The sequence below is a fragment of the Hydractinia symbiolongicarpus genome, chromosome 1, assembly GCF_029227915.1.
Source record: "Hydractinia symbiolongicarpus strain clone_291-10 chromosome 1, HSymV2.1, whole genome shotgun sequence".
Classification (NCBI taxonomy): domain Eukaryota; kingdom Metazoa; phylum Cnidaria; class Hydrozoa; order Anthoathecata; family Hydractiniidae; genus Hydractinia; species Hydractinia symbiolongicarpus.
Window position 1 is genome coordinate 6,605,459 of NC_079875.1, and position 26,366 is coordinate 6,631,824.

At 32.0% G+C, this 26,366-nt stretch overlaps 3 protein-coding genes across 5 annotated transcripts; all 3 read left to right on the forward strand.

Moving 5' to 3' along the window:
* Nucleotides 1-11,298, forward strand: LOC130634913 (shieldin complex subunit 2-like). Of its 3 annotated transcripts, none has more exons than XM_057444657.1 (5): nucleotides 1-196; nucleotides 7,262-7,312; nucleotides 7,413-8,456; nucleotides 8,964-9,200; nucleotides 9,365-11,298. In XM_057444657.1, the coding sequence occupies exons 2-5, from the start codon at nucleotides 7,264-7,266 to the stop codon at nucleotides 10,132-10,134; spliced, it is 2,100 nt and encodes a 699-aa protein (XP_057300640.1). In that variant the 5' UTR covers nucleotides 1-196; nucleotides 7,262-7,263; the 3' UTR covers nucleotides 10,135-11,298. The 3 variants fall into 3 exon arrangements, with proteins under 3 accessions (XP_057300640.1, XP_057300639.1, XP_057300641.1); XM_057444656.1 differs by lacking the exon at nucleotides 1-196 and adding an exon at nucleotides 2,737-3,021; XM_057444658.1 differs by lacking the exon at nucleotides 1-196 and adding an exon at nucleotides 4,759-6,773.
* Nucleotides 7,597-18,649, forward strand: LOC130635037 (tubulin polyglutamylase complex subunit 2-like). The gene is made up of 8 exons (XM_057444667.1): nucleotides 7,597-7,717; nucleotides 12,130-12,234; nucleotides 13,044-13,123; nucleotides 14,500-14,587; nucleotides 16,520-16,660; nucleotides 16,814-16,909; nucleotides 17,716-17,771; nucleotides 18,250-18,649. Exons 2-8 carry the CDS (start codon nucleotides 12,168-12,170, stop codon nucleotides 18,466-18,468), a joined length of 747 nt encoding a protein of 248 aa, XP_057300650.1. The 5' UTR covers nucleotides 7,597-7,717; nucleotides 12,130-12,167; the 3' UTR covers nucleotides 18,469-18,649.
* Nucleotides 18,650-18,907: 258 nt separating this feature from the next.
* LOC130635053 (zinc finger CCHC domain-containing protein 9-like) lies at nucleotides 18,908-25,732 on the forward strand. The gene is made up of 8 exons (XM_057444668.1): nucleotides 18,908-19,177; nucleotides 19,265-19,373; nucleotides 19,760-19,800; nucleotides 20,307-20,378; nucleotides 22,956-23,097; nucleotides 23,510-23,602; nucleotides 24,267-24,341; nucleotides 24,584-25,732. Exons 1-8 carry the CDS (start codon nucleotides 19,154-19,156, stop codon nucleotides 24,718-24,720), a joined length of 693 nt encoding a protein of 230 aa, XP_057300651.1. The 5' UTR covers nucleotides 18,908-19,153; the 3' UTR covers nucleotides 24,721-25,732.
* The last annotated feature ends 634 nt before the right edge of the window (nucleotides 25,733-26,366 follow it).

Consider the following 26,366-nt stretch of genomic DNA (forward strand, 5'->3'; position numbering starts at 1 on the left):
AGAATGCAACGCTCCTCCTTAGGCGTTTTACCGTTCCCTCGCGGTCTGCAACATGCAGAGTAGTTTCTTTATAATCACGAACGTTGGATATTTCCCTTCCAATCAATATTAAAAGCTGTAAATTTCTGGTGTTTCTGTACTGTGTCGAACACAGCAGATAAAAAGAAAAAATATTTCTGGATTCATAAACAAACAGGTAAGTAGAGAGTTCTGAACGATATGAAATAACATTTGTTTTTATTCTTGCAACTAGTAAGAAATTTGAAATTTAAACATTTAGGAGAATTGTAAACAACACTGAAGACTGTATCGTAATATGCCTGGATTAAAAATTCATTGTCCACTGAGCATCAACGCCCTCTCTAAATAACGCCCTTTTACTGGTATAAAAAACTTTAATAATAATGTTGTTGTTGTTTCCCAATTTTTTTGTAGTGTCTTTGTAAATTCAAATTTTGAATATTCAAATTGTCACGAATTTTCTTCACCTTTAAATTCCGATAATGTGTACAGTACAGCTAAAATCTTTTTTAAAATATATAACAACCGACAACAACAATTTTTTTTTATTGTTTGTTTGTTTTTGCTATTTTGTTTGCTTCTTTGTTCATTTTTTTAAACTTTTTCAGCTTGTTCATTATATGGTTTTTTGAGGTGGTTCTTAAAATGAGCGTAGATACTATCATTACAAACATGAGCTTGGGAATTCCCTTTGGAAAGAAATTAATTCATTTCTCCGACAAAATATTAGCTCCAAGCTTTGACTATGATTTCACAAATCTACAACCTGAAAATGATGAGAATTATATGAGAGGTTCTAGAAAATATTTACGCCCGTACGGGTGGAAAAAGTACGCCTTAAATGTCAACAGTCAAAACGCTTGGCTTGGACCCAACGGGATCCGTCTGACAACTACGCCCGGCGAGTGGATAGTTGTTTATCACGGTACAACTTAGAGTCTCCAAGTGTTAAAGAATATTACAAAGGTATAGACAAGAATGGAAACGTGTTGTATTACTACGTATGTAAATATAAAGATATACGCGCGTATGGTCTGTTGGAGAAAAAAGCAGAAATCTACTGTTTCCCGAAGTAAAATATATATATATATATATATATATATATATATATATATATATATATATATATATATATATATATATATATATATATATATATATATATATATATATATATATATATTTTCTAAAGAAAAGAAATTATTTTATAAGAAAAGAAAATATTTTCTAAAGTTTCTAAAGAATTTGCAGTTCTGCTCGTATTATCCGGTGTCGTATTCCCATAGAAATGTCCGCAATCGTTATATTTTAGAATATCTGCCATTTTGAATTTTGGAGGATATATATATGTATAGGATGCACTTACTTCAATTATTTTTTTCTTATCCATGTAATCTTTTAGTACGCTAAATTTTATTTATTATTTGCATATACTATTCCGTACTTATATTGTTACAAATTTTTATGAATTTGCGGCAAAAATAATAAAAAATGTTAACTCAGCCCTAGTACTAAACAACCTCGACCCCGGGGTTGTATTTTTTCGACACGAGGATGGCGAAAGATACAAGATACCCTGGGAAGTTGGTACCAAGATACTGATGATAAAACTATTCCATCTCACTGTACAAGATTTTCGTTTTTTACTACAGGAACCATTTTAATCAATTTCACTACCAATCTTTGTCTGATGATTTGACTTGGATCAATTTTAGTTTAGCATCATATTTTCTGAAAATAAATTTTATTTGGCCTGCTTATTATTGTAAATGGTATTAGAATTATAACAATTCTTACTCTTATTATTGTAAACATCTTAACTTCCGTGGTAAGACAAGAACAGGTGTGTTCATCGTGGTATGGTCATCGTGCTATAGCCTACGACACCGGGAGTTTCCAGGTCGTCCCCCATCCAAGTACCAACCCGGACAGACGATGCTAAAAATGCTGACGTCATCAAATTTCTTTTTAACCAAAGTGTTTTTGTGGTAAATTTCAAGTCCAACAGACAACAATTGTAGAAATTACACAGGGGGGGGGGGGGGGGAATCAGCCCTTCTCTAGGATTGAGAAGCCCCTTAAATGCCCAGCGCAGGTGCAGGGTTAAAGACAACTTTGGTTTTCGTTTTTTTTTTCACTTTTAAAATAAAAATAAAAAATATCGAAAATGAAGAGAATTTTCTTGATGATTCAAGCTCACGAAAAAAGACAGCACGTCATGACAGTACAATACAACTTCTGCTTAATAACGTTGGATGTGAGAGATCCCAATCTAGTGCTTGGTGATGGTGTTCAAAAGGTCAAGTTAGTGCCATAATAGACGTATTTATTTTATCGCAGCCTTTCCAGGTGTTTTTTTGAAATACGCTTGTTTGAATTTTAATAGAAACACAGTGGTAATGGTAAAGTCAAACGCATTATGATAGTTGATATGGTTAATACGGCATAAACTGTATATTTTCGCTACGGTAACTTTATATTTATAAACGGTAGTGAAGACTGTTCGGCCAGGAGAAGACGTTCGATGTTGGTAGGGGGTAAAAAGCCTAAAATTTATCCGTTATGCTACTTTTAAAATTACCAATTAACGATTCCAACCATTCTCGTCCTTTAGGTTGATGTTGATCTCAAAGAGCAACCTCGATTTCCGGGCCAGTGGTGTTTTTGATACAAGGGTTGTTGGTCTTACTTTCTTTTCAGCATCTAAATATTCATGAGTCTGTCACACGAATACGGTTTCGATTTTTGTGGCTTTAGGCACCTTGTCATGTATTTTTATAGATTTTTATAGATTTTTGGTAGGTAGATATAAATTGTACTGCAGCCTCATTTAAAATCGAGCACCCAACCAGCCAGCTAGCTATGTTTATGCCGTGCACGTGATTATCTAAACAAACGGCCTCCAGCGACAGTGTACCTCCGTTCGTTACTTAACTTCTTCATGGATTTGACTATAAGCTATCACTTAAGAAATTTCCAAAAATGCTGCAATGAATGGAGGTGAGTGTTTTACAAGATCCAACAAAATAAGAAAAGCTGAAAACGACCTAAAAGGATTCCAACGTGACGTTTTTTTATTTACTTTTCAGCGTGGTAAGCTTTCTGGCTCTGGCATTTTTGCCATGACAGGAAAAAAGATGCTAGGATTTGGTTAAGAGTGTTTTAAGGTGTTTATAAATTTGTGATTATTACTAGTATTTTATTATATAGCTAGCTATAGCTATACCTTTTGGCTTCCAATTTCATTCACACTCCAAATAAAATTATACCAAGGTTGAGGAGGCCTTTCATTAAATATACTGGCTACTAATGCGTATAAAAATGGGTGTTTTTAACTGATTTACTATCTACACCAATTCTTGATAAACAGAAATAGCTGTTGGGTGTTTTCCAAAACTCTTTTCCACAGAAACTGCAGTGGTGGATGTCTTTGATTTTATTCTTCTTACTGGCTCGACCAACAAAACTTTGTTTGTGCTGTGCTCATTGATCTTAAAAAAGCTTTTGACACTGTTGATCATAACATTTTTTTATAAAAACTATGGTGTTTTGGCATCAGAAATGCTGCCTTTTACTGGTTCAAGTCCTACTTAACGGGCTGAATGCAGCTGACTTGTAAACGACACAGGATCAGATCTGATTCATAAAGACGATTTTGGGGTGCCGCAGGGATCTGTGTTGGGACCCCTGCTCTTTCTTTTGTATATTGATGACTAAAATATGTCATCAATTCAAATTACCACCATCTATATGCAGATGATACAATAATTATTTCGTCCCATAAAAACTTAAATACCCTTGTCTTCCAGATCGAGTTAGAACTTTCGCAAGTACCAAAATCTTTTTCGGCAACCACAGCCAGTTAAAAAAGTTAAATTAGAACCTTGCATCCTGTTTAACACCTCACACAAAAAACCTTTTAATTAATGCACTTGTCATGCTATATTTCAACTACTGCTCCTCGGCATGGGCTTGTGCCATCCAAGGTACATTGTGAAATCTAGAAAAACAAATAAAATGTGTCCTTACCTTTTTTGGGAAAGAGAGGGAATATTCAATGAATAATTTACTCATCAAAAAAGATGCCATATTAGTTTTCAAAGCCATGAATCACATTGCTGCGGATTACATACGCTCAAAATTCCTTTTGACAAAAAACTGTCATAATCATCAAACAGGAGGAGCTTCAAAAAACACGTTCACACTTCCCTTGGTCAACACGAAATTTGGCAAAAAATTCTTCCCATTTAGAGCTGCAAAAGTGTGGAATAATCTTCCAGACTTTTGATGGAAGTCTACTTTCGTTTAAGACTTCCATCTCTAATGTAATTGGCAAATTCTAATGGAAATCACTTTTTAACTTTTTAATTTTTGTTTTTATTCTTCTTTTCAATTTTCACAGATTATAAATGTTACTATGTTTCATTGAGCTGAGGCAGTCAAAGGTTTATTATTTTTTGTTTCTTTTTTGTTCTAGTGGCCCCAATGGAAACAATCCAACCATAGGTTTTTGTGATTTTCTGGGCTGGCCACTTAAATATTTATTATTATTATTATTATTATTATTATTATTATTATTATTATTATTATTATTATTATTATTATTATTATTATTATTATTATTATTATTATTATTATTATTATTATTATTATTATTATTATTATTATTATTATTATTATTATTATTATTATTATTATTATTATTATTATTATTATTATTATTATTATTATTATTATTATTATTATTATTATTATTATTATTATTATTATTATTATTATTATTATTATTATTATTATCTATATAATAATACGCCAGTTCCGTGTGTCTGTCTGTCACTTTTTCAAAGTGGATTATATTTTCCACAATTTTCTACAATGAAGTCTATAAAATATCGCCTATAAAGTTGTTATGTAAATTACCAAACTTTCAGACCATTCCTTGCGACGAGTGCGGTGGCACGCGCACTCGCCCGCACACGCACTGGTGAATTTTTCTTTTTCTAAAATATTATAGAGTGATGAAAAAAGCTATTACGCTGATTACATAACATTCATTTCTTCGTGATTGATTTGTTTAAAAAGTATAAAGAACAATAAAGTCGGCCCCTTTCTTTCATGCTGACACTCTTATGCTCGGCATAACACTGAGACTGAAACGAAAAACGGAAGACCATTTGGAACTATTCCACAAGTCAGTCCGACCTTCATCGTCACAGAGAATACTGCGAGAAGAACCCATGCAAGTTAAATATAACCAGAACATGGGAGAGGTTAGGTGTCCTGTACCTTAATGCAGCTTTCAGATGAATGTTTTTGTGATGTAATACCAAGGAAAAACATGTTAAATAAAGTTTAAAAAATCTTTTTAAAAGAAGAAGGAGAAATCAAAAATGTTTAGAAATATATCTAATGCCAAAAACATATATAGCGAATCTGCCAACACACCATCGCACTTGTGGTTAATACGTTTTACAATCAAAATTTGTCTCTATACAGCAATAACATAACCTTGTGGTAAGCAAAAAATAGTTAAGTGTGAATCACACTTGCAAATATTCACATCACACTTGTAAATTTAGCTTACAAGTGCGATTTTTCGCACACCATAGCACTCGTACTTTTTTAGCGGGTGCTTTTTGTAGCTCTGGCATAGTTTTATTCAAGAAATGGCCTGAACTTTAATGTTAAAATAGTATTGATGTCAAAGGAAAGTTAATTAAGATTAGTGAAGCCATTACAGTGCACTTAAAACTTTGAGGCCAAATAACTTGCAAACGAGGTGGTGACGTCAATGATTTTTCACCGCGTGGGTAACTAGTGACCAACTGGGACCAATTTGGATAAGTTTCCCAAGCCTGGGTCCCCAAATCCGTTTCGGAATGGACAGGTTGATGACGTCATTAAAAAACCTTCAAACCCTAATATCTCTGCAACTGTTTGTCAAAAGTACATGATCCTACACATTTTCTTGACCAGCGTTCCAAGATCTATATGATAAAAATAATGATAAAGATCTATATGATAAAAATTTGTGTTTTGATGGGACTTTAATGACATCAGCAAAATTTTTAAACCCCTATATCTTTTTAAGCATTCGCCAAAAGCACACATTATACATTATTTTGACCAGCGTTCCAACATCTACTTATTACAGGCAACGAATAAAACAACCTATTTTTCCATTGTTCTTTTGCCAAAGTGGATTTTTCCACGGGCCTTAGCGACTAGTTATTATTAATAGTATGGTACTGGAAACTCTGGTAAGGTAATTCATCACTTCAAAGAACATTGAACGACGGGATCAATCGATCTCCTATCGTACCAGCCAACTTGCCAACCCACTTTCCCTATGAGGATTTGTAACTAGCCACTGAGGCTTTTCTTCTCGAATTGCCAACAAGTCTGACTGCTAGTCTTAACAAACGTGTTTTTACCAATGGATGTGTATTTTTGATTAATTTCATAAAGTTCTTTTCAAAATAGTATTGGAATCATAGAATTCACACGCTGGAATTAACAAATTTTTTTCTCAAATTATTAGAAATTGAAAGAAATGTACTTCAATAAATAACACAGAAATAGTTGGAAAAATTAATGATGCTAGTACAAAAAATAAGCGCATGTGAGCGCATTTTAAATTTGCAAATATAAACTCAAAAAACCCTTTAGAGATTTAACTATATTAAAAGACAAACGACTGATGCCCATTGTGTAAAGGTGTGATATTAGTGTGCATTCAGACTGTACTGTAGGTTAGTGGTATGGGACCTATATGTTTACTCACAAAGTTTTAGCAAAACTAAAATGCAGAGTTATAAGGTTTTCAGAAAAGTTTAGCAAGCAAAGAAGTGTTATCTTGGCCATAGTTTTTGTGTATTCTCTACATTGATAAAGTATTCTCTACATTGATAAAGTTTACTTTTAATAACAGATGATAAAAAATATCAAAATTTGCATTCATTTAAATATGACATCATCATTAAAATAAGTAAAACATTGAACAACAAACATCCGTAAAAGAATTTAAATTTTGAACTTTTTCTGTCATAATATTGTCTGCCATCTTTATGCATAAGTGACAGAAAAAATGTCTTCTATTGTGATATTTTAATTCAATAAGCTGGCATGTAAATATTTTTTTATTTTTTTTATTTTAGTTATTTTTTATGATATTGTGACTTTCTCTCATGCAAAAGTTTTATCAGATGCAACTTATTGATTGTTAATTATGACATTTTAGATATGAAAACTTTGCATATATTTGCTGGTGCGCCAAAGCTCTCCATCAATAGTAAGTTTTTCTTAATTACTATGCTATCCGAATGACTATTGATAACAGACTTTTTTGTAAAGCTTGCAAAGTTGTAAATGACATGCTTCTTTTGTTGTAGATGAAAACACTTCAGTGGATGCATCAGTCATCTGGAAACAGTATACATTTACAACGGCAGAGCTTTGTAACAATACCAGTATGTTTTCACAGAAGGAGTTAAGTGAAATTCTGTTGGAATATGAAGTTAACCAAAGCCAATTATCTAATATTGTTGAACCAGGTTGTTATGATACTATGTTACCTAAGACAAAGTCAGAGGATATCAAGTCATTGGATAGAGTGGATGTAAATACTGATATGCTCTATCAAGAAGTTTGCATTGAAAGTCAATTACTCTTTAAATCTGATGACTGTTTAAATGAGGTAGGTCCAACAATACCCAGATATTCTGACTATTCTCAGACTTATTTTATGAGACAACAATCTCAATTAGACGCCAAACAATTTTCAAATTCAATATGTGAGTATGAAGATCAAAAAAATATGGAAAATAGAAATGGGAAGTCAGTGGAACCTTCTGTGATTCCTGAAACCCAAGAAAACGAACCCATGCTTGAATATCAACCCCAAAAAGGTGCAGACAGTTTTAAAGACAAAAATTTCCATAGTCACCCAAAATCTGTTCTAATATCTAACAGTGATACAATGCCTCTATGTGTAAACAAGGAACCTGATTGTAGCTGTACTACCGATGAACAACTAACCAGTTCACTTATGCATAGCAGCTGTGATATACCTAATTCATGCAGTGGAAGAACTATTATGTCCATAAACAATGCTATTGAAACAAAACAAATGACAAATTTACTTGTTATAGTGTTGCAAATTTGTCCAGTAAGAATTGTTCAGATTAAGCATTGTCCAAATATTGGTCAAAAAATAAAGTTAGCAAAATTAATGGTTGGTGATGAAAGTAAATTTTATTTTAACATTACATTGTGGAACAATTGTGCTGACTGGGTTGACCGAATACGTATCGGAGATGTTATTGTTTTGACTAACGTTATGATGCAGTTGTATAAAGGAAAATATATGGGTCAAAGTAACGCAACATCCAAAGTCTTTAATTTTAGAAGACCTGTTTGGCCTTTTCCAAAAATTTGTAGGTATCCATTATGTTCTTTTATTCTCCTGATTGGAATATCATGTGGTAGCACCTTTGGTTGAGATAAAATGCCAACATTTCATGGTTAAACACTCTCAGAAAGTGATTTGATTAAACAAGAATGACAAGTATCTAAATTAAAGTAAATCTAATTTAGCAAAAACTCACTTAAAATACACAATGTGTCAGGTTTAAAGTTGAAAAAGATTTTATGAAAAGTATGAAAAGTTGACCACCTAAACATTGTGTTTTTCCTCAAAGCATAATGGCTATCTTGTAATGGAGTTAAACATGACATTTGCCCACCTGAAGAATGCTTTTTCAAATACTGTTAATTTTTTGTATAAATGTATAAGCATTATATTAGCTAAAAAGGCAAATTTTTGCAATCTGTCAGAATAGGTTTTCAAACAAAAGTTAGGTAACTATTAGCCATACATTAAAAAAATATTTATTACAGGATCATTGTAGTTGAACAGATGAAAATATTTTTTTTTTATACAGGGTCCAATGTTGTTTGCATAAAGAAGCTTTACTCATTTATAGCATGGATACGTAACACTCATAATTACCTACTTTCTTTTTCTTTTCACATTGATCCAACTGTTGTGAGAAGCGAATTTACAGAGTTAGTTGCAGGGCATATAAATAATGTATGTGCAAGAATAATGACAGTTAATTCTCCAGAAGTAAAACAAAAGTATTTATTCATGGGGCAAGACTTGTCAAAAGTAGTAGTCAGTAAGCATATTTTAAACATGTTTTTAAACATTATTGATAAAAAACATGTTTTTAAACATGTTTTTAAACATGTAAACATGTTTTTTATCAATATCTTATAAGTTTCCTAAAAAATATACTTCTTCTGATAAAGGATCTTTGCTATTATTCTTTTTGCTATTAAGAACTTGCAGACAAAGCTGGCAACATGGTTGACTTATTTATATGGGCTGAAAAATATGGTTGGTTAACAGAGTTTTATCCCTTGATCAACTCAGTGCTGATAATCAAGGCTTTGCTATATAAATACAACACCAGGGAACGTGACTACAGCTTGCATACAACTTTTAAGTCAAGTTATCAAGTTGTTAAAGAATGGAAGTCAGCTGATAAATTTGTGCATTGTTTAGCTACTATAAAATCAATTTCTCTGAACACAAAATCAAGTTCTAACATTTGTGTGACAAGTTCAAATGTATCATCACAACTGGAAGATTTGCTTTCGTTTTTGTTCATTGGTTGTAGCGAATGTTATACTGAACTTGTTGAGAACTCTGATGATAGTTCTGGTAATTGTTGCAATTGTGAAAATAGCGAAGCTGTAATAGGTGTGCACAAATTCTTTATGATAATGCATAAGTATCATTCTGTTAATCAAAGTTGGGATGCAGACGTGGACTTTCAAATGGATGATTCAGATGTTTCAGATTCGTTTGGAGTATGGGTAAATCCAGAAGTTGGAAAAGAATTATTTACTACAATTGTAACTATGGAGCAAAGATTGCTACACAAAAACAAAGACTATGTTGCTGACAAGGTCATGCTTGCGTTGGCAAACCTGTTTGATAAGGAAAATGTGTACCATGTTTGTCTAAAGAGTTTAGAGAGCATACATAATGAATGTTCGCTGTTATCTGATGAGATTTACTCCTTAGAAGAAATATCAAAATATTAACAGCTTTATATAAACAAAACATGCATATTTTCTGTGTCTCTTTGAGTTGCTACCTTTTCTAATAATTTCATTGTCACGTTGTTTTTATAAATTTCCTAAATTATTCCCAATAATTTAGCTATCGGTTATGGCTTTTTGTAAATGCTTGATAAAGTATCTTTTGATTAAACATCTCCTACAAGTCTCCTTCTTTAATAAAGATTTAGGTGTTTGTAAAGCTGATTAACTGTCTTAATATCTTTGTTTGTAAATAATGGCTGTAGGAAACCTGTTAGAAAGAAAAAGAAAATACTAGATGCTGATTTCAGAGTCGCTAAACCTAAGTTGTCCTAAATAACCTGAAAAATGGGGACCCTTCTAAAATACCTAAATAACCTAAAGTTTGGGTTAAAAACATTGGTTCCTCCTAAAATTCTTTTTTTTATAGTACCTTTATTATTATGTTTTATGTGACAAAAAAATTTTATCTGGAAAGAGGACAGGATGAATTATTTTTAAATAATTTACTGCAATTTGAAACGAACAACCTCTGCATTACGAATGTGATCACAAATATTGGTATAGACTGTTATTTTAATATTATTTAATGAGCTATGCTATGTAGATACTTCTTCAAATTTTCGTTTCCAGTTATGTTTTTAACGAGCTCTAGGGGTTAAGGTACGAGTCGTTTCTTTCGAGGGACCGAGTTCAAGAACACCATATTACTCGGCTTCTTCACCAAGCTGTGAATCAAAATTTTTTTGAAGGAAGAGGAATATTTGGTTGGGTCAGTATAACTCTTTAACTGCCTAAATTTCAGTTCTATTAACGTTTAAGATATTCTCTTCATTGTGTCTATGTTTTCACATATTAAGATGAAAATATCATCACGTTTTCTAGCCATGCGTTAATCTGAAACAAAACAATTTCAAGATTTTAGCTAGCTAACGTAGATTTTAAGGCAGCATCCTGCTGAAGCCTTATTTAATCTTATTATTTTAAAGTTTGGTTTATTATCATTTATTTTTATGTTGGGGTTGGGGAACTTTCTCTGAAAAATAAAAAAGGTTGGCCAACTGTTTTTGCTATAACAGGGGAGCAATGACTTGTAAACTGTATTTTTATTTCAGCTAAAGTTGTGAAAAGTTATTTTTTAAATAATATATTACACTGGAAAGATCATGTTGTGCGCCTATTTTTTTCAAAATATATTACACCGGAAACACCATAATGTTCTCACTCAGTTTATGACATAACATACTAAAGCGCTTCACTTAAATGTGTGGCACAGTTTACACTTCTTATTAATCGCTCTTTCAGGCGTTCGACGCCAGGTAACACAGTTACTTGTGGCTTAACCTGGCGTTTCGACACCAGGGTTCCCTGGCTAGTCTAAATATTAATACCACGGAATTGCATTTTGGATTTAGTCTCTATTGTTAATTCTAAACCAATGAACGTAGTCTTAACCTATTTATTTCTTTCGCGTACTTCTATTTCTTCTTTTGTTTTTAAACTTGTAGGATCCAACTTTATGGTCAAATCTTAGATATCTTAAACTTGATAAAGATTTTAGTCATGTCACACGTATAATAAAACATTTCCAAAATATTGTTACACCACAAGCAATGATATTTAATAAATGGATATGCTAAAACGTCTTCGTTTCTTTTTCATGGATGTTAAGTGTAGTGCAGTTTTATTAAAGTAATAATTTTCACAAATCACGTTTTGTATATTTGTACTACATGAAACATTTCACAAGTTCAAGATAATACCACGGGATAATACCTATTTATTTCAAATAACGGAACAACATTTTAGAAGTTCTGTACAAAACAGGCTACTGGCAACCTTAGGTATAGGGAACAAAATTACACACGAACAAGAATCAGAAATCTTTTAGCCTGCAAGAGCTTTGCATTTTCTTTTATAATCTGCTAAAACTTTGAAGTTATCTCTGGCCACCTTGCATGTACAGTAGCTTTAAATACATTTTTTTGTTTTCTTTAGATGGAAAAAAGTGAATAAAAAATGTAAGCTGTTGAGATATGTCAGCTAGACCTGAATTTCGAGATGTGTTGGATCAAATTACATTTGGTTTAGTTGGCTCACTTGGTTTGTATTATAAAAATTTACATTCAAATTTAATTATATTCAAAAACCAGGAAATACTTGAATTATTCTCGTCAATGAATAAAACTCTTTAAGATTTGTCTGCACCAAAATTTCTGTAAGCTCAACTCCTGATAATAAATTAGCAAAATTATTTTGTTATAAAAATCAACTTTTTTTTCTATAGCTTTTCTTAGTGAATTTTCCTTTTCTATATTATAATACCTGTATACGTCTGTCTGTCACGCTAAATGGTACTGAAAGTAGCGAGACACATGCAATAATATTTTTCCACGGGCCACTTACTAGTTTGATAAAAAAATAGCCAGCCTCTGTGGCAAGTTAATTACAGGTTACCTACCTCAATAAATAGGGCTGAAAAACTTAAATCGGCAGAAAACCTTAATTTGGTTCATCTTGGCGTGATATCTCTGTGTGACTAATTCGTGAAAAATAATTTTTGGGAAGTGTGTTTTTTTAGCCTCGCAAAAAATCAGGTTAAGGCAGTGGGAAAGATCGACTTGTACTATAACACTTTTAATGAACTTTTTTTATATTTGGTTGTGGGAACTGCATCTTTCTAATTTTCTGAAATTTATTATGGTCTTTTAGATTGAAATGAAATAAACATTAAGATGTGTTTTATTTCTCTAAAATCATAAACTTAAAAATATATTTCGCCCTTAAATGAAATTTTATGTAAAGGCTGTCTACATATAATCAAAAAAGCGAAATACTTAACCTTCTTTTCCTTTAAGAAGAATATTAAACTGGTTACACATAAATGCTTCTTCATATGAGTTTTCTTATAGAGAAAAAAGATGATGTTACTAACGTCCGTGTGGTTGATTGTGGTTCAGCCAGAAAAAAATTTATTGATGCTTGGGAGGAGGTACACAATACGTTGTTTTTTGTTACATTTAATAAAAAGATAACCAAGCTGGGGAATACAAAAACTTTTGTCAGTAGGCTGTCACCTCCATATTAGCCATTTAAACACTGCAGCATCAAATTGCTACCTAAGGGGGTTGGGATAACAGAGACAACAAAGTTAAAAGTGGTGGTATGGCAGACATAAAGAAAGGACAATGATTTGCGATACACTTTTAAAAATGTGAATTCAAAGCTAAAACAATCAAAAAAGCAGGTGAAAAGCTGAAATAAATAACAGATGAATTTGATAAAATAATAAAAAAGACGTGATAAATTACTTGTTGTGATGTTATATACATAAATTATTCTGACCTTGGATGCTTTTTTTTCTGACTGCACAACCTTTCAGTAAGCGTTCTATCATGCAACTAAAAACCCATACAGACTAAAATTCTAAATATAATTACCATATGAAATGCTGCACTGATATTTCCACACCCAGAAGTATTAGCATAAAATTTACACGTGCTATTTTTCATTTTTAATACTTCTATGAAGTATATATGTATCTTGAGTTTAATTCACTCATATAAGATAGCAGTGTTTATAGTAAACGTGTTAACTGGTTGATAAGATCTCATACCATAAGATTTTACGCATGTGCTATTTTTCACTTTTATTGTTTTTATGAAGTATATATGTATCTTGAGTTCTAATTCATTCATATAAGGTAGCAGGGATTATAGTAAACGTGTTAACTGGTTGATAAGATCTTATAATGTCCTAATATTTCTTCTCTTTTTGTTGCAACAAAAATTCAAAATTCTCCTACTTTTAGCAACATAAAGAACAAAAACAATAGAATCCCATTAAAATGTTATTTGAAACCTTTTTATGAAAATCTTTGTGTAAACGACAGTTGCTACCTTTTTTATTGTTCACTCCACACTGGCAATATTCTCGTATTTCGTCTGTCTTCAACAAATATATTTGAAGTTGGTTAAGGCAAACCTTAAGGGAATTCTAAAGATATGAAGTCCAAAAATGATACAAACAACTAAAATGGAAAAAATCTGCAAAAATTTAGAATCAATTTTTTATTTTATTTTAACATTTCTACAGAGTAAAGAAAAACAAACTAAAATTAAAATAAATGTTACTATATGTGTTTCCATTTCTGTTTAATCAAAGAATAATGTTTAGTATTTTTAGTGAATTGCCAGTAATATATGAGTTGCATTCAACTTTCGAATGTCTGAGAAGAATCATAAGAAAGAGTTTTTACATCATAAAAATCTGCTAAAGTTAAGGATTTTTAAAAGAGATTTTTCCTGGTAGACATTATATGCTTACAATGATGATAAAATGACTCAACATGCTGTTGTTTTTATTTAGACAAACTCTTGTAAGTTGCCAGCAGATTTGAAAGCTTTCTACTTAACAATGAATGGTATCTTGATACAATGGAGCACCAATTTGAATGGTAGATTAGTCTGTTTTTTTAAACTTTCTGTGCCAATTGTACTCTTATATCATCAATTGACCATCATCTAAAATAACCTTGCATGTTGAAATGAATTTCAATTAGTGCTCATTTGATAAGTCGTGGTTTCCAAAGCAAAATAACGTGTATCATACCAAAATTAGTTTATCTAATTGAAAAAACTTGATCTTTGGTCAAATAAAAAGTAGGATTGAATCCAACTTTTTGTGTAGCATGTGTATCAAAAATTATCTTTCGATCGGAACCAAAATAATACTTTGCGTTTCCATCCGTTTTATTCCTTATTGAAAATTTGGCTTTAGTCTGGAAAGTAGAGGTATTAAGAAATCAACTGAAAAAGTGGAGGGAAAAAAATTACCAAGTTTTAATTATTGCTTTAGATTCTTTTATGTGTACTCTATTTTGTGTAGGTCAGTTCTAATAAACACCACAGTGTTTAATTGGTGCATATTGTGTAAGTCAGTTCTAATAAACACCACAGTATTTAATTGGTGTATATTGTGTAAGTCAGTTCTAATAAACACCACAGTATTTAATTGGTGCATATTGTGTAAGTCAGTTCTAATAAACACCACAGTATTTAATTGGTGTATATTGTGTAAGTCAGTTCTAATAAACACCACAGTATTTAATTGGTGCATATTGTGTAAGTCAGTTCTAATAAACACCACAGTATTTAATTGGTGTATATTGTGTAAGTCAGTTCTAATAAACACCACAGTATTTAATTGGTGCATATTGTGGAAGTATTTAATTGGTGCATATTGTGTAAGTCAGTTCTAATAAGCGCCACAGTATTTAATTGGTGCATATTGTGTAAGTCAGTTCTAATAAACACCAAAGTGTTTAATTGGTGCATATTGTGTAAGTCAGTTCTAATAAGCGCCACAGTATTTAAGTGGTGCATATTGTGTAAGTCAGTTCTAATAGGCACCACAGTATTTAAGTGGTGCATATTGTGTAAGTCAGCTCTAATAAACACCACAGTATTTAATTGATGTATATTGTGGAAGTATTTAATTGGTGCATATTGTGTAAGTCAGTTCTAATAAACACCACAGTATTTAATTGGTGTATATTGTGTAAGTCAGTTCTAATAAACACCACAGTATTTAATTGGTGCATATTGTGTAAGTCAGTTCTAATAAACACCACAGTATTTAATTGGTGCATATTGTGGAAGTATTTAATTGGTGCATATTGTGTAAGTCAGTTCTAATAAACACCACAGTATTTAATTGGTGCATATTGTGTAAGTCAGCTCTAATAAACACCACAGTATTTAATTGGTGTATATTGTGTAAGTCAGTTCTAATAAACACCACAGTATTTAATTGGTGTATATTGTGTAAGTCAGTTCTAATAAACACCACAGTATTTAATTGGTGTATATTGTGTAAGTCAGCTCTAATAAACACCACAGTATTTAATTGGTGCATATTGTGGAAGTATTTAAGTGGTGCATATTGTGTAAGTCAGTTCTAATAAGCAGCACAGTATTTAATTGGTGCATATTGTGTAAGTCAGCTCTAATAAACACCACAGTATTTAATTGGTGCATATTGTGGAAGTATTTAAGTGGTGCATATTGTGTAAGTCAGTTCTAATAAGCAGCACAGTATTTAATTGGTGCATATTGGCAGATAAGTTGGAGCCATCATCAGCCAACAAACCGAATTATCTAATGTTAAGTAAGATATAATCATATTGGATAAATTAAAATTGCTATCATTCATCAATTTAAATAATTATAAACAGTAGAAAATACTCAAAGAGAAAGAATTATATAATTTTAAAGAGTGCAAAGCTACTCTTTAGTCATTTAAAATTTTGTCACTTTCGTTTTTTCGAAAAACTTTCCTAACAGATCTCTAAATCCGATTTTGTTTTAGATTTTAAATTTTTATCCAGGTCACATAGTGCAAGTTGGAAGTGTGGAGATAAATCCAATCGAATCGTTAAATCTTCTTTCTGAAGCCAGAGCTGTGGGTGGGGATGATGACGTTGGTTTAAAAGACATCGACACTGAGGACGATGTGTTTGATAAAGAAGGTAATTTGTGAGAATGTTTAAATACTATATTAGGACGTGTTAGGAGGGGCGTGTTTTCATAGTGGTTTTGAAAATTTTATTATGTTTCATAAGTTTTATCATATTCTAACTTATGTGTACATGTCTAAAAATTATTTACCATATTTGTTATAGGCCATCGTAAACCACATTTTCATGAAAAGTGCTTCGAGTTAAGTTCAGAGGAATTGTATGGGAAAGTCTGTTTGGTGTTCAAAGATTCAAAATCAGGTTTGTTTTTAAACTTTCTTCTTTTTTGAAATGCTCTACCGGCGACTCCTTTTTTTATTTGCCTGGATCTAAAGGTGGTGAATGAGAGTCACATGGATGCAATTGCAATGCTCAGCTAGACTGAACAAATCAAACCAATCAATTTCCTCAATTACCATGACGGTTAGAGTTGGTTAGCAAATACGTTACGTATGTTAGGAATCTCGTAGTAAGCATAGTAAGCATTTTCATAGTAAGCACTAGAGGATTATGAAGGATGTAAAATCTATTATTCTAATTCCTAAAATTAGTGATGTGATAAAAACGAAAAAGGTATTAAAATTTATTTTATACTCTTTCATATTTCTAAAACACATTCCATTTTCACAATAGTCAAACAACGTTTTCCTTTCCCTGTGGTCAGATATCTTTAATTTCCTTACAGTGAAACACATTTTCTATTTGTGGTCCAACTTTTTTTTATAAAATCCCAACCTTCTTCAAACAACTTTCATTTGCAATAGCATAACATTTAAAGTTTTTCATCGTGGTCAAACATCCTTGAATTTTTAAGCATAAGTTTTTATTTCTACCCAAAGAAGTTATACCGCAGAGACTACATAGATGTATTTTGAAGTACATCATGTTTAGGTTGTTCACTTGACAAAGTTGTATGGATAAAATCTGTTCAATAACAGTATGCGTATTGTCTTTTTTAGACAACTTGTTGGATGACACAGAAATTTGGTTTCTGGACCGTTCTTTAGACTGGCATTTTCTTTCTTCATCATTCCAACAATATTTCCGTATGCTTATCATTCACTTAGGTATAAGTGGTTGGCAATACTTGTTCACTGAAGTTGGTTTAAGTCCTGAATCCAAGGTTTGTAAATTTGTGGGTAAATTACTGAAGTCGGTTTAAGTCCTGGATCCAAGGTTTGTAAATTTGTGGGTAAATTATTATGATAATTAGTATTGTTTATCGAATGTTACCATGACGAGCTGGAAACGATTCAATATGGTTGCGAAGTAATGTTGTCAGCCATTTTGCTTCTGTTTTTTTTTTAAATAACGAAAGTGATGATTATTTTTTATCAAAATTAAGGTTTTTTTATTCAAATGTGTGATTCTAATACTTCTTTAAATCAATGCCAGCAATATCAGCTTTTTAAGTTAGCAAAAATACACAAAGATATGTTTAGTGAAAGCTAGTAATGTTAGGTTGCAATAACTGCAATAAATATTTTTAATAGTTTGTTGCTTGAAGAGCTCAAAGTTTTAAACATAGGAGGTCTTCGAGTTTAAACTCGATACTCAACAAACACACTAACTGAAGTCAACAATATAATTTTCTTTTTCAGTATTTGTTCACCTTGTACCTTCCACAACGTGCTGGTGACAAAGAAGACCTGGAACCGACAGAAGTTAACAAAATAGACTTTGACACCATTTTTAAAAGTAAACACCATGACAAAAGAAAGACTGATGTTGCTAAGACAACAAAAAATTCTAACACGGGAAAGCTTAAATCAGGCCGGACTGGAGTGTTTAAGTCATCATTTAAAAACACATTTAAGTAAATACGCAATACGAATATTTATTAATATATTATAATAAACAAAATAATATATTGTAGGAATATAAAATTGTACAGAAAATAGTAAGTTCAAGACACTTTATATAACCTTCATTTTGTAAAGAAGTAAAGGCGTACCCTTTACTTAGTAGCTAATTCTTTCAATGACGATTTTACACCACTAATGCATGTTATATTTTAGCAGGGATAAAAGTTTGATTAACAGAGTTAAAATCACAGATCATATTAAAATGATTAATTTAAAATAGATATGCATTTAAAAATGACCTTAATATGTGGATTACTGTTACTAACTGAACCATATTGGGGCCGTACTTAAAAAATGATTTGTATCATATCATTTATACACGCTCTTCTGACCCAACAACTGATGTTACATGAGTGAGGTAGTTACGAAATGTCTAAAAGTACTTTACTTTAGAATTCCTATTTTTAACAATCACCTTGTTTCTTTTTTTGTTTTAAAGCTTACCATTAGTCTGGTTATCAACCGGTTAAATCAACTAATAATCACGTGATATTTATGGCTGATATTTATGTTGACTGATTATATTTCCTGTCAGCTTTTCTAGAGTCTCCTATTGGTAAATTGTTATGCGATAATTCAGCTGGTTATTCTTATATACAGAAATTCGTAATTTATAATTTCACAATACAGCTTGTGTGTTATGTGGAATCATGTACATATGAAGGTAAGAATGCGCCTGTAAATATTTCACGATATAACATTTGACATTTTAGTGATTTTCTTATAGTCATATATATATATATAAAACTAGCTGACAAAAAGACGTACAGTCATGACGAGATGGGCGCGAGGTAAATCCAACACGGAACATTCTGCGTCAACATGGGATGAACTGAAGAGGGTGAAGACTAATTTTAAAAGTAAGTTTGTGAGAAATATTTTTGTAATTTCTCTGTGTTAAATCTATGAAAGAACATTTTTTATTTATTTACACAAAAGATGGTGTTGAGACTGGTCGAAAAAAAGAAAGAATTTTTTGTTTATGCAATACAATGCTGGAACAGGGATTAAGGGATGAAAAAAGAAAACAAAAGGAATCCCAAAAACCATTGATATCAACTAGTCACGTGAATTGGTATTGCGTAGCAATAATTTCAGGTGTGTTCCACGGCACGTCATGGGTAAATCATCACGAAAGCACACCATTTGACTCTTTTTAAAAAATGATAAAAAAAATCTATATATACATACCTAAATTATTGTTATTGTTTTTTATCTTCTTTCATGTTAATATATATTTTTTTAGAGAAAGCGATCAGCAAAGGCAGTGATGGAGACACTCATAAAGTAAGCCAGCTTTTAATTGCCCTCTCCAGTACTATTTACGCCCTTCTTTTTTATTTAAATTTTTAAGATAATACCTACCTTGGCTTTTAGCTCTTGTTTAAAAAAATATAGTGATCAGGCTTTCGATCTGTTGGCGTTTTTTTAAATTTTCACGAATTGATTTCTGTTTTTGATTAAGGAACCAGAACTTTTTTTAACAAAAATGCGTATTTTTTTACAAAACTCTGCAAACCCAATTCAAAAAAACTCAACAAGATAGTGTCAAAATTCAATGAAACGTTAATTAAATTTTATTTCCGTAATTTTTGCAGTAATATTTTTTTCTGTTTCTTTATCAAATATCTTTATTAATATAAACGCCAAAAGTAACAAAAAATGATATGTAAAAAAAATTATAAATGCATTCTGTTTAAAAGTGCAATCATGCAATCATGTAAATCAAGTTAACATTTCCCTATAACCCTGACCACTAAGTTTTTTTAATCCAAGCCTGTGTTTATTTTTAGCATTCCGACGCCATACCACCCTGGCTTGCGAAACGAAGGGAAGCAAGAAGAAACAGAAGAAAGAAAATGAAGGTGAGTTTTAGACTCTACTTCTACATCAGTTTTGTACGTACGCCTCAGGTCCCCGATTCCCTAAATTGTAGCAAAATTTAGAAATCGTCCTGGAGTTTTTAAAAAAATCATAGAAAAGCCCTATAGCTTATACTATGTCAAAGCTGTGTTTTCCTTGTTTTTCTGGAAAATTATTTAATTGAACACGCGATATCAAATTGGCGCCCGTTATTTGTATTATAAGGTCATACTAAATTTTGTTGAAAGCGCTCATGAACACAAGAGACAAGTTGCTTCGCAAGGCGAGAAAATCGAAAAATGAATGTGACTGGTCGACTTACAAAAGACTTAAAAATTCTTGTAACAACAAAGTGAAACAAGCAAAACAGAAATACCACAAAGATCTTCTACACGAGAATTGTAAAAACCCGGCTAAGTTTTGGAAATGCATCAAAGAAATATTTCCAACAAAAGAACATCCTCCAACTTCTGCAACTACGAGCATCGATCACGAAAAGAACCTGAATACTGCGAACGTATTGTGTAAGTTTTTTACAAACATTGCACAATCAATTAAATCCAAAGCTTTCAAGCTAAGAAATTTCGTACCACCAAAACTTGTTACGTCAGAAAAAGTGTTTACTTTCGGCTACGTTAGTCGAATATTTGTGAAAAAAGAACTCAGATCACTGAAACGAAGAAAAGCTGCTGGTTGTGACAACCTACCTCCAGGAATCCTGAAAGATGCTGCCCAACCCCTATCGGGTCTATTAACTCACCTCATCAACATGTCGATTTCCACTGGACTGGTTCCAACTGAGTGGAAAATTGCGAAAATTACCCCAATTTACAAAGGAGGTGCAACTGACAGCAACAACAATTATCGACCGATTTCCGTACTTTCTTCCTTATCAAAAATCCTCGAGAAAGCTGTCCATAAACAACTATCTGATTACCTCGAGAATAACAACATCTTATCAGAAAATCAGTTCGGTTATCGGAAAAGACGTTCAACTGAGCTAGCTACCATCCTGCTGACAGACAATATTCGCAAAGCTGTCGACAAAGGCAACTTGGTAGGTGCACTTTATATTGACTTATCAAAGGCTTTTGACACTTTAAACCATTCAATTCTCCTGGAAAAGTTGAAAAGTGTTGGAATCAAAGGTTCTGCTCGAAATTGGTTCGCTGACTACCTTTTCAATAGGGAGCAATACTGTATTGTTGAGAAGTGTAAATCAGAACGTATGAAGATCACCTGTGGAGTGCCCCAAGGCTCAATCTTGGGACCACTTCTTTTCTTGATTTATTTCAATGACTTTGAGAAATGCTTAAAAAACACGCATTCTTTGAACTTTGCTGATGACACTGTGGTTTATGTCGAGGGAAAGAACAAGGAATCAATCGAGTACCAGCTAAATGAGGACTTGAAGTTGATTTCAACATATTTCCAAATCAACCAGCTAGTTATCAACTTGAATAAAGGCAAAACCGAAAGTATGCTTTTTTGGTACCTCGAAAAAACTATCATCCTGTGGTAAAAATATGTCCTTGTTGTTTGATGACACTGAGATACAGGCTACTGAAACATACAAATACTTGGGAACTACGTTGGATAGTTCACTTTCACTCTCTACTAATTTTGATAAAATCTACAAGCGTTCAGTATCCAAATTACGTTTGTTGTCTTCTCTTCAAAGTTATCTCGACGATTCGTCAAAATGAAAGATTTACAATGGAATGATTCTTCCTTGCATAACATAAATTTAAGCCAAACGCAAAAAATAAGATTAAATCCATTGATAATCTAGCTGAAAACGTATTGAAGAAGCAATCAATTCTACTTGTGCGAAAATGTTTAGAAAGGAAAACGTGTGCAAACTTTATTGATTACTTCAAAGTACAGTCCCATGGTAGGGGAACAAGAAATGATGGTTATAAATTACAAATTCCATTCACAAAACTCAAATATGCAAAATCTGGTTTCTTTTCAATGGGTGTTACACTATACAACGAGCTACCATTAAATATTCGTAAAATTGAAAATTTTAATTTGTTTAGAAAAATGTTGTGAAGATTTTTAACCTTTGATTTGATTTATATCCGATAGTCCCATACTCCATTTGATAGTACAAAGTGTTCCGTTTGATTTAACGTGCTTATTTTTCCTGCGGAGACTTTACTTCAGTTGTGATATTTTATTTGTAGCCTGTTAGTTTCATAAACAGACATTTGCTGTTTATTCTATCATCTCACACACAATCTGGCAGTTTTAGCTAATTTTAAGACTTTTTAACTAGTTTTAATTTTATTGCTTATATAATATATATTTTTACCTTACTATATTTTGATTTTGATTTTTAAAGACAGGACGTTTGTTAATAGCAATATTGTATATATTGAAAATCTATATCCTGTATAAAAATTGTTTATAATAATAATAATAATAATAATAATAATAATAATAATTATAATAATAATAATTCGTTAATATCTGATTTACTCAAGTCTTACTTATTCAACTTTATATAAGTTAAACTGTATTAAATTTTCTTCACAGTATCAGTACCCTTACAGTTAAAATAATATCCATCTTAGCCATGTTTCCACTGTCGACAACCTGGGCACCAGATCTCTGATTGTCCGAAAAGAATCGAGCAAGAAGAAGCAGTGGGTGTATGTTTTAAATGTGGATCCAGTGAACATACTGTGCATGAATGTACAGCCAAAGTGGAGAAAGGTATTGTTATTTGCATTGAAATGTTCTGTATAATACACAAGTGTGTTTGTAGAGAAGAAAAAAATATAGGGCGAGAATAGTACTGGAATTCTTTGAATGGTTCGAAATTTTTTTGTGCCTAGAATGTATTTGATCATTTTTGAAAGTTGTTAAGGCGTGTAACGATGTATGTGAGAACATCATTTGAAATGGGGTTTTCCGTAGCATACAGAGGATGAGAAAATTTATACTATGCTTATAAAGAAAGGTACATTGTGCGAAATGAGTGGAAGCGTACATCCAGTTAATACAAAGTTTATTTTTTTAAACTTGTATATATATAGTTGAAGTTGTTATTAGTTGACATACTTACTTCTAGCTTTCCTGTTTTCTATTCTTGTAAATAATTCATTCTTGTCTCTTTTACTTGCAGGCGAGTATCCGTTTGCAAAATGTTTTATCTGCAAAGAAACTGGCCATTTATCGAGCAAGTGTCCCGATAACCCACGTGGTTTGTACCCGGAAGGTATAACATTCTTTTTTATATGCACTCTTTCATCTTACTTTAAGGGAAGATGTTCTGGCGAAAGAAAATTTCGCGATTTTGCGATTTTTAGATGAAATTGTGCAGTTAGACCCAGCGAAAAGTTTTGAAAACGCTTAATCAAGGAAGATGATTTTTTCCGAATTTTTTGGGAAAATATTTTTCCTTTATATTACTCACTTTTTTTATCATTATTGGTATTTTATTGAACTTTACACGCTATTTTAATCCCTCCTTGATGGAATAATAATCAACTTCTATGCCTATCCCGAAAATTGATTCTCGCAGAAACATTAAAATGATCATTTGCGAAAGTTATTACTCTCAAATGAATTTTAAAATTCGCAAGTTATTTCCCTTGATTTCGCGTTTTTTTTTTTTAGCTCGCGAAAGTATTCTCTTTTAAAGTATTTGACGTCCATGGAGCAATTCCAGTTGGATTGTTTTGTTCTACCGTAATATGAGAATTATTACTGATAAATCCAATACTAATTAAAATATTTTATATAAATAAATATTATTATAATTCTAATAATACACAACTTTTCTTCCTTAAACGCGAAGATGACGACTCCAGTTAGTGACGCTATAAAATTTATTTGACTCCTATTTTGTTTTAAATAATTAACAGAATATTTTGTTACAGGTGGAGGGTGCAAATTTTGTGGTTCAGTCGAACATTACAGAAAAGATTGCCCTGAACGACAAATTAATCAAAAAGGTGTGTACTTCTCACTTTGGAAAAAATATTTGGAATCTATTTTAAATTTGTTTATCAATTAAAAGTTATCGTAGGTATTTTCATGTTAATTAATACCGACTTTCTAGTTTGCCGTACGACACTTGTCACCTGCCGTACGGCAACACTTTTAATGTCGGCTATATGCTTACATCTTTTCACTTAACTTATAACTAAGGTGTTGAAATAAGTTGTTTATAATATGTTTATTCTTTTTGCTGCAGATGCTGGTGGCAAGAAAAGGAAATACAAGATGCGACAAGAAAATCAGAGTGCTGACGCTGTCGACATATCAGACGAAGATTCATCTGAAGAAGACGTCAAACAGAAAGTGAAAACAAAAAAAGTCGTCAAGTTTTGAAATACTGAAAAGTTTTTTAGATGTCGGCTGTTCTAACGGTTGAACGAAGTCGAACATGTTTATGCGTGTAGTTGTTTTCGGTTGCCGGTAAAAAGTCACTACAACACGTAACCTGGAATGGGATACAACAGACAGAATCCACTGATACCAGGGACTGAAAGTGAAAAATTATCCATCCCATTCCATCATTCCATCATGCTGTTGGTATGCAGAGACGTTAAATGTGTATCTGCATTTAGCTGCTTTTTCGCTAACACTACACGTAGTAGTCATGACATTAATTTATATGTGAGGTGAAGTTGCGTTTGTTTGGAAGTTCTCCTCCGTCAGCTGATATTCAAGTTCTCCTCCGTCAGCTTATACTTATTCACCCGCCTTAACTGTTGCTCCATACTTAATATGTTGTCACTCAGTGCTGACGAGAGTTTTGTTGATGCTTGATCATTTGTGATTTTGTCACCTGACTATAAGTTTTTTAAAAATTTCTAAACCAGAGAAATCTTGAGAATGACCAATGTTTTCAGCACCAAAAAATTCACTACTTTCAGCTGATATAGTAGTCTGTCTGTCTGTCACTCAAAATAGTAGGTTAGCTGCGTAAGTAGCGAGACACACGCGATGCCGTATAAAAAGGGCGGGCAAATCCGGAATTTTTCCACGGGCTACGACTAGTTATTAATAATTCGCTAATTAAAAAGTTGAATGTAATTGCAAGAAATATGTCACATCGTTCTTGTAGAGATTCCAGGAGTTGGGTTATTAAGCTACTATCGTATATTTGGTATATATTATGATATAAAAAGACAAAAAAAGTCATATTCTTGGTAAACGTTTTTGAAAATAAACTGAGAAGTGTCGAACAAAAAATTTTTCTTATGTTGTCTCTTCTTGCAGTTATCTTTTTTTTGCTTTGAAAGCGTGTCTTTTTCAATATTTGTAACAAATAAATTTTTTGTTTCTTGCTCTTATTGTTTGTACAGAACTGAAGTTGCTTAAGAATTTTTTAAATCCAGTTTGGTTTTTTATAAGGAAATCGTAAAATACACTCCAAAATAAGCAGATTTAAAGTAGCTATTTAATATTTTCAAGAAACAGGATACCTCAATTTTGTTTTGCGCTATTACTGCAAGTCGTTCTATAAATCACTGCGTTCTATAAATCACTGAGTAGAAAATAGGCTTAAGTTTGCATTTGGCTGGACAAAAAAAGGTAAATCCTCACAAAGATGGCGCGTAAGCCTGTTTTTAAAAACTGCTCTTCACGAGATTACTTACGATGAAAACCGCACGTTAACAAACGAAGGTACAAGATGTGTTAACTCCTGCCATGATATGAACCTGGATTCCTTACAACATTGTGTCATAAAAATCATACGCTAGACCACAGGAGTTTCGGTTCCTGCCATGCTAAAATAGCGTAGCAATACTATAAATATGTTGTTAACAGAAATTAGTTAAATAAATTACCAACATTGAATTGACAGCACTTGGCACTGCTAAGTTCTTGCAAAACTTGCAAAATATTTTTGCCATGTGCTAATCTAAAAATAAATTTGTTGAACACTCGCTCTCTTGAAGATACCGCGAAAATTTTCGCAGAATAAATTTCCGTGAATGATCAAAATTTAAGCTTTGTCTAATATAAAA

What these genes read in the sequence shown, in the direction of transcription:
- LOC130634913 (XM_057444656.1), top strand. An exon ending in TTGGCCTTTTCCAAAAATTT is followed by an intron (nt 8,457 to 8,963) that starts GTAGGTATCCAT and finishes TTTTTTATACAG; the next exon opens with GGTCCAATGTTGTTTGCATA. An exon ending in CTTGTCAAAAGTAGTAGTCA is followed by an intron (nt 9,201 to 9,364) that starts GTAAGCATATTT and finishes TTTGCTATTAAG; the next exon opens with AACTTGCAGACAAAGCTGGC.
- LOC130635037 (XM_057444667.1), top strand. Translation starts at nt 12,168, where the DNA reads ATGTCAGCTAGACCTGAATTTCGAGATGTGTTGGATCAAATTACATTT. An exon ending in TGGTTTAGTTGGCTCACTTG is followed by an intron (nt 12,235 to 13,043) that starts GTTTGTATTATA and finishes GTTTTCTTATAG; the next exon opens with AGAAAAAAGATGATGTTACT. An exon ending in ATGGAGCACCAATTTGAATG is followed by an intron (nt 14,588 to 16,519) that starts GTAGATTAGTCT and finishes ATTTTTATCCAG; the next exon opens with GTCACATAGTGCAAGTTGGA.
- LOC130635053 (XM_057444668.1), top strand. Translation starts at nt 19,154, where the DNA reads ATGTGGAATCATGTACATATGAAG. An exon ending in GGAATCATGTACATATGAAG is followed by an intron (nt 19,178 to 19,264) that starts GTAAGAATGCGC and finishes ATATAAAACTAG; the next exon opens with CTGACAAAAAGACGTACAGT. An exon ending in TACAGCCAAAGTGGAGAAAG is followed by an intron (nt 23,098 to 23,509) that starts GTATTGTTATTT and finishes TTTTACTTGCAG; the next exon opens with GCGAGTATCCGTTTGCAAAA.